The sequence below is a fragment of the Octopus bimaculoides genome, chromosome 2 (genome assembly GCF_001194135.2).
Source record: "Octopus bimaculoides isolate UCB-OBI-ISO-001 chromosome 2, ASM119413v2, whole genome shotgun sequence".
NCBI lineage: Eukaryota > Metazoa > Mollusca > Cephalopoda > Octopoda > Octopodidae > Octopus > Octopus bimaculoides.
Window position 1 is genome coordinate 45,450,002 of NC_068982.1, and position 7,808 is coordinate 45,457,809.

The 7,808-nt window shown below is 34.3% G+C and overlaps 1 protein-coding gene across 1 annotated transcript in view; it reads left to right on the forward strand.

Annotated features, from left to right (window-relative positions):
- LOC106869164 (complement C3) overlaps positions 1–7,808 on the forward strand; it is a 160,574-nt gene that overhangs the window by 135,294 nt on the left and 17,472 nt on the right. The window contains exons 29-32 of the mRNA XM_052976969.1: positions 991–1,056; positions 2,813–2,900; positions 3,824–3,892; positions 6,670–6,775. Of these exons, the coding sequence (XP_052832929.1) occupies positions 991–1,056; positions 2,813–2,900; positions 3,824–3,892; positions 6,670–6,775 (329 nt within the window). The remainder of the gene's footprint in view (positions 1–990; positions 1,057–2,812; positions 2,901–3,823; positions 3,893–6,669; positions 6,776–7,808) is intronic.

The following is a 7,808-nucleotide window of genomic DNA, read 5'->3' on the forward strand; positions in this document are numbered from 1 at the left end:
ACTTGTGTTAATATATGTTTATTTATTATTTCATATAAATGTCCCTCAGTTCTATAAACAAATCACAAAAGTATTTATTTATTCCCTCATCCATATAATAATATTATTTACTGTAACTCATTACCTAACCTTTATTTATTTATTTACCAATTATTACCCTGATTATATTCACATATTATCCATTACCCACTAAAACAAACTATGACCCCCTGGCCCAGATTTATACCAATATAAGCCATAAAATAATATCAGTCTGCTGAGATGATTTGTAAACACAACGCCTAATAACCTAACAGTATATCTTTTCTACTCACTGATAAGATTTTGCCGAATCTAATGATTTAATAATTGCTATTTTAATCTTTAAGCTTAATTGAAACAACTGTAAGAGAATATGTTGGACATTTGCAGATAATAAATTTTTATTAAATGCTTTATCTCCATTTTGTTAATTTTCTTTTGAATGATTATATACAGATATATGTGTGTAAATGTCAAACAATGAGAATGAGTAGTCAACACTGCATTGGTGGCTAAAAATTCATTGCGAATTAGGGCTACCATTGGTTTCATATTAAGAAAATATCTTAAACAATCCTGAAGCTGATTACATAGAAGAATTGGTGTTTTAATCCAAAACTGAGATGAACATCAATTTCTCTATGTGATCAGCTTGAAGAATTGCTAAGATATTTTCTTAACATGAAATCAATGGTAGCTTTGATACAAAAATGAAGTATATATATATATATATATATATATATATATATATATATCACTAATCTAAAGCCTGGAAGAGACTGGCTTCTGCTAAAGGCCTGTGAAACTTTAAGTTGCATATAGCCAAATCATACTGTTTAGAATGATATATGTATACACACACACACACACACACACGCATACACACATTATATTATATTATATATGCATATATTATATATATGTATATATTTGTATTTAAATAATCTTATATGTTTTTGTTATTTTCAGTGACCATCCCTGTAATTCTTTGAAACCTGTGAGGGGATATACTAACTGTTTTGAAATATCTGTTAGGTTTGTGCTTTGATATTTAATTAGTTTATTTATAATATCACTAAATCTCATTTTTTTATTTTAAAATATGATTTCCCTTTTATAACTTATATTTTCTTATACCCTTATTACTTTTCTAAACTTTTGTGGTAATGCCTTTTTTTAGTAAACATTATTTGTCCTATCTTTAAAAAAATTCTTCAAGACGGTGCCCCAGCATGGTCGCAGTCTAATGACTGAAACAAGTAAACGATAAAAAATGTTATGCATCCACCCCCACCCCCTTATCCTGCCTACATCCTACGATACCAAATGGCTACTCATATGTGGACACTGTAGCATATCTACCCCAACTCTTACACTAATGGTTCTAAACCATTTTTTATCTATGGATCTCTTTGATTCTTATTTTATTCTGATGGAACCCTATAACCATTTGATGATTAAAAACTAGTTCTATAGAAACCTCTTTCAAAATTCCTTTTTTGTTTTTCATACATTAACTTGTGTAGGTTGAAATCATGTAAAATGTTAGAGAAAGAAACCTAGCTGTTTCTTGCAATTCATACCAATACATACATCTAAAGCAAATTTTTTAAAGAGGTCCTTAAAACACTATTGTGGATCCCCAATTTACTATTTTGTTGCATGGACTCTAAAAAATGTTATATGGACCCTCGGGCCATATGAACCCCAGTTGAGAACCATTGTCTTACACTAATATACATCTACCTCAAGATCTCACACTACTGTATAAATAGCCACAGTTCCTACACTACAACATGTGTGTGTGTCTGTAGATAAGAAGATTACTTCCCAATCACATCGTATTGGGTTCAGTTTCACTGCATGCCACTTGAGCAAGTGTTTTCTAATATAACCAAAGCTTTGTGAGTAAATTTGTTAGGCAGAAACTGAAAGAAAAAGGCGGTGAGCTGGCAAAAACGTTAGCATGCCAGGTGAAATGCTTAGCGGTATTTTGTCTGCTGCTACGTTCTGAGTTCAACTTTCACTGAGGTTGACTTTGCCTTTCATCCTTTCGGGGTCGCTTAAATAAGTACCAGTTACGCACTGGGGTCAATATAATCGACTTAATCCATTTGTCTGTCCTTGTTTGTCCCCTCTGTGTGTAGCCCCTTGTGGGTAGTAAAGAAATAGGAAACTGAAAGAAACCTGTTGTAGAAATATATATTTATATAAGGTGCATTCTAGAAGTTTTGAGACTGTTTTTATTTTTTTGGAGAAGCAGTTATAGCTGTCCTAGATTATCATAATTTCAGTATAACATTATATGTCTTAGAACCTGCCAACTTTTATCATTATATGCTAATCGCTGCTGTATTTTGTCATTGTAGAACAACTTCTTTAAAATGAATGTGTGTTCACAAAACTCTTAATTCATTAGCATAAGGAGGACTATGGGCCACCCTGTGTTTCAACATCCTCGTGTCCCTTCAACCAAAGCTACCCCAGAGCACTGAATCTAAGCAAGAGTCTGTGGTTCTTGGTTATAACTTCAGTAAATAAATCATTTGAAGATGTGTGTTAATATGTACCAACCAATAACAAACATCATGTGTACAGTCAACAGTGAGAATCAAAGCAATAACATTCTTAATACTTTCTGACAGATTCTGACATGAATATGCTAACCACTACTGTATTTTGTCATTGGAGAACAACTTCACCTTTCAGAGGAATGGGTGAAATATATATTGTCATAAATATATATCAGATTTACTTTTGTTTATTAGTTCATTTTCTTTATTTATTCCAGGTATCTTAGATCCCAAAACTCATCTTTAACAGTTATAAATGTTGGTATTTTGAAAGGATATTATGTTAAAGAGGAATTTTTTAAAAAGGTAGTATTGCAAAAATATTCTATCAAGTCTTAAACATTCATCTTTCTCAGCTTCTTGAATCTCTTTTATTCTCTCATTGTTCCCCAGTAAGTATGATCTCCACAGACAGGTACATAAGAGCAATGCTTCCTGAAGTGTGTTCTGAGAAACTCTGGAGTTCTTTAAAAAAATTCTAGGGTTCAGCAAGATAAAATGTATTGTAATAGAATTTAATAAAAATATACTCTTCAAAAATTTGTTATTAATAAGGAAAGCAGTATTAATTCACATTAATGGTCTGTATGTCAGACTTTGAGCATATATACTGTTGAAAGCCTTACAAACTATGGTATTCATCTTGAGAAAGCATCTCTTACAACTGTACAGTGTTTCAAAACACAGAAATAAATCAGCAGTTGCTGAAAATCACTCAGCAGTGGTGGTGCCATTGTTAAATCCAGATTGCTGTTTTCCCAAGCTTCGTCAGTAGCATGTATCCACTGGCTTCATATACTGCTGGGCGATTTCACCTGCTGCTGCCATATTTCTGTGTTTTGATATATTTTAGCATTTCATTTTTATATACTTATATTATTGGAGATAGATTCTTAATATTCCATTTAAGAACATTAGTGATAACAATTATATACATATCCATGTAGCAATTTAGCAAATCACAAAGTAGTAGACTTTAAAATAATGTCTCTATAGAAATATATGATGTATCTATTATAAAGAAGGAGTAAATTTAATACATTGCAAGCTGGGGTGATTTTTCTACCTTAATACCCTGTTAGTTTTTCATTGCTAACTGAATTCAGTATCACAAATTTCTTTATAATATCATTTGACTGAAATTATTTATCATATACTATTATACTATCATGTATGATATTACAATACCTCAGTTCTTCATATAATAAAATGATATTTCTTTATTTCAGCTGTCAGCCAATAACTTGAAACATTTTAAATTAAATGGAAAATCTACATTAACGTTAATCTTTGAGAGTGTAAGTATTGCTGCTGTGAAAATTTTAACTACATGCTATATATAAGTTATCTTTCTTGAATGAGTTTAATTGGTTTGTCAATAGAGTGCGCTTTCCATCTAAACTATTACATCAACAAATTAATAGGTCCAAGTATAGATGTGTAGTTATGTAGTTCTCTTTGTAACAATGCAGCTTAGAATTTAAAGTTCATTGTCACTGGACAGCATGATGGCAAATGTTTCCAGCTATGGCATCAGGTTAACCAATTCTTTTTGTTTGAGAATTAGTAAACAGAAACTATACGAACTGTGTCTTATATATGTATATGTACATACACACACATATATATGTATACATACACATGCACATATATACTCATATATATAATATATATATAATCATCATCATCATCATTTAATGTCTGCTTTCCATGCTGGCATGGATTAGACCGTTTGACTGACTGGTAAGCTGCATCAGGTTCCAGTCTGATCTGGCATGGTTTTTGTGGCTGGATGCCCTTCCTAACAGCAACCTCTCCAAGAGTGTAATGGGTGCTTTTACATGTCACCAGCACAAGTGCCATTTACAAGCTTGAGCCTGCGTTATAAATGAATATTAAAAAAAATGAATGACTATGGGATTGCACCTAGAAAATTCCCTTCTGAGGCACAAGTCCAGCAGCCTCCTCTCTCCATGCCACTGATGTTATGCAAGGGAAAGGCAAAGGCCGATACAGCTTGGCACCAGTGATGTTGCAACTCATTTCTACAGTTGAGTAAACTGGAGCAATATGAAGTAAAGTGTCTTGCTCAATTACTCCATATAGAATGACACTGGTTTGGTAGAAATAAAAAAATGACTAGACTTAAGCTCACATGATATTCGTTTATATTTTTTCAGGCTCATATTCAAATGACATTTTAGTCAACTTTGCCTTTCAGTCTTACATTAATATAAATAGTCTTACATTAATGAAAAATTCTTAATGAAGTTGTAGACAAGTTAATCTAATAATCATAATTTGTGGTATTTTACCAACATTATGTAGCACTGTTACTGTAAGTAAATATCAACATAAATTTCTTCAAATAAATATCAATTCACAAAAATGGTAACCAAAACTATTCAAATTAGTAAATATCATATATGAATAGCTGGTCTTGTGCCAAAATTTAAAACTAATATTATATATAAATAGGCCAACCCATGCTAATATGGAATTCAAATGTTAAATAATGATGGCGATGATAAGTATAATGAAAACGATGGTGGTGGTGGTGGTGGTGGTGATGATGATGATGACGAGGAGGAGGAGGTTATTGGATTGTCAGACAAAATATCTTGCAGTATTTAATTGCATCCCTATACATCGTGAGTTCAAAATTAAGTTTACATTTTATCCTTTTGGAGGTAGGTGCTGGTGAAATAAAGTATTCGCTGAAACTTTTGAGTCGATTTAATGGACTGCACACATTCCTAAAATTTGAGGTCTTGTGCTGTATTTTCATCATCATCATCATCATCATCATCATCATCATCATCATCATCATCATTTAATGTCTGTTGTCCATGCTGGCATGGGTTAGACGGTTTGACTGAAACAGGTAAGTTGGAAAGCTGCACCAGGTTCCAATCTGATTTGGCATGGTTTCTACAGCTGGATGCCCTTCCAAATACCAACCACTCCAAGAGTGTAATGGGTGCTTTTTATGTGCCAGTTACATGACATTGGCATTGGCCACAACTATGATTTCACTTGACTTGACAAGTCTTCTCAAGCATGGCATATTGCCTAAGATCTTGGTCACTTATCATCTGCATGAGACTCAATGTATGAAGGGTACTTTTTATGCTCCACTGGCACAGGTGGATGTTATGTGGCACCAGCATCGGCCACAACTATGATTTCACTTGGCTTGATGAGTCTTCTCAATCATGGCATATCATCAAAAGTGTTGCTCACTTATCACCTCTGAGAGGCCCAACGTTTGAAGGGTGCTTTTTACATGTCACCAGCACAGGTGCCTGTTATGTGACACCAGTATCAGCCATGACTATGGCTTCACTTGGCTTGATGGGTCTTCTCAGTATTATAAATACAACAAACATGCAAAGCTGGCAGAATCATCAACACTCTGGGCAAAATGCTGAGTGGAATTTCTTCCAACTTTATGCTCTGAGTTCAAATGCCACAGGGGTCAACTTTGCCTTTTATCCTTTTGAAGTCAATAAAATAAGTACCAGTTAAACACTGGGGTTAATGTAATTGAGTACCCCCTTCCCCAAAATTGCTGGCCTTGTTATAAAATTTGAAACCTGTATTATAGATGTAATAATGTACTATAATAATGCTCTTGTGTTCTTTCTCCATCACAACATATGAATGAGAAAGGAAGGGGTGATAGATGAATAAAGAAGGAAGGAAGGGGTGGTGGCAAACTGGTAGTGGGAGCATTTCAACTCTGTGTAAGTATATGTGTGTGTATGTAATGGAGAGGTATGTGAATGTCTGTGTGTGTGTGTGTGTGTGTGTGCGTGTGCATGTGCAATGGAAGTGGGATGGTGAACATTCAGCACTGAAAAGAAAAATCAAACAGCATTTCAACTCTGTGTGAGTATATGTGTATATGTGTCTGCATGTACAAGGGAAGTATGTGAATGTTTGTATGTGTGAATCAGTGTTCTTTCAGTAACAAACGATGGTCGATGTCACATCTCAAAAGACAACCACTAGATAACATTGACAAGCGTATCAATTTGATTTACTATCCATATTTATATATAATGAATTTCAGATTCCAAGCAACAGCACCTTCTCTTTTCATATATTGATCTTCCAAGGGCGGCAAGAAAGTGTATTATACCAATCACCTATTCAAATTTATGAACTGAATAAAATACGTAAGTGAAATTAGTGCTTTTTTTTTTTACTTCTCTTGAAGTTAGTTACTTGTGGAACACTTCTTAATATGTTTCTATTCTGTAGACAATAGCTTGACAGAATTGGTGTATGTCTGTGTTTGTATTCATGTTTATGCTTATGTCCTGCATGTAGCTGTTCATCCTGGGTCATCTTAGCAGTATTATAAGCCTTTGTGCAAATCAGTGCACCAGGCTCTATAGCAGTAGTTCTCAACCATTTTTTAACCGAGGGACCCCTTTATTTCCTATTTTACTCATGGATCCTCAGCCATTCAATGCTGTGCCATTTGAAACTATCCCTCAATCAAGATATTCTTGATGCAATGGTCCCCTATTACAATGAGGCTCAAACAGTTGGCTGGTTTAAGGAATGCATCACCTATATACCGGAACTTAACATCCATAAAAGAAAGCACCACCATAAGATCCATTGGTTAGTCCTACTTTTCTCACTCAATGAATGGGAGAGGTTTCCCTGAGATTAGTAGATAAGCATTTCATGCAGTCCCACAAGTATAAGAAATTATTCGAAAGGGTCTCATTCAGCTGTGCACCTAGTGTAAAAAAGATATGAGTGAACATCCCACAACACCACACTGGAGCAGGATACATGTGTAGGGGTTAACAATGAGTGCCCAGTAGACAGTTGATGCAACACCATGATCTATGAAGCAGAGGTGGTATCTAATAGTTGCAGCCACAAAAGCAACAACAATGAAAGGGCACACAGAAATATGTTGGTGCAATGGAGGACTCCCTTAAAGCCAGACTATTTATATATTTATCTTTATCTTTTATTTGTTTCTATCATTAGACTACGGCGATACTTGGGCACAACCTTGACGAATTTTCAGTCGAATAAATCAGCTCCAGTACTTACCTTTTTTAAACCTGCTACTTATTCTATCAGTAAGTTTTGCCGAACTGCTAAGTTATGGGGACATAAACACACCAACATCAGTTGTCAAGCAATGGGGTGGGGGAGACAAACACAGACACAAACACATAATTA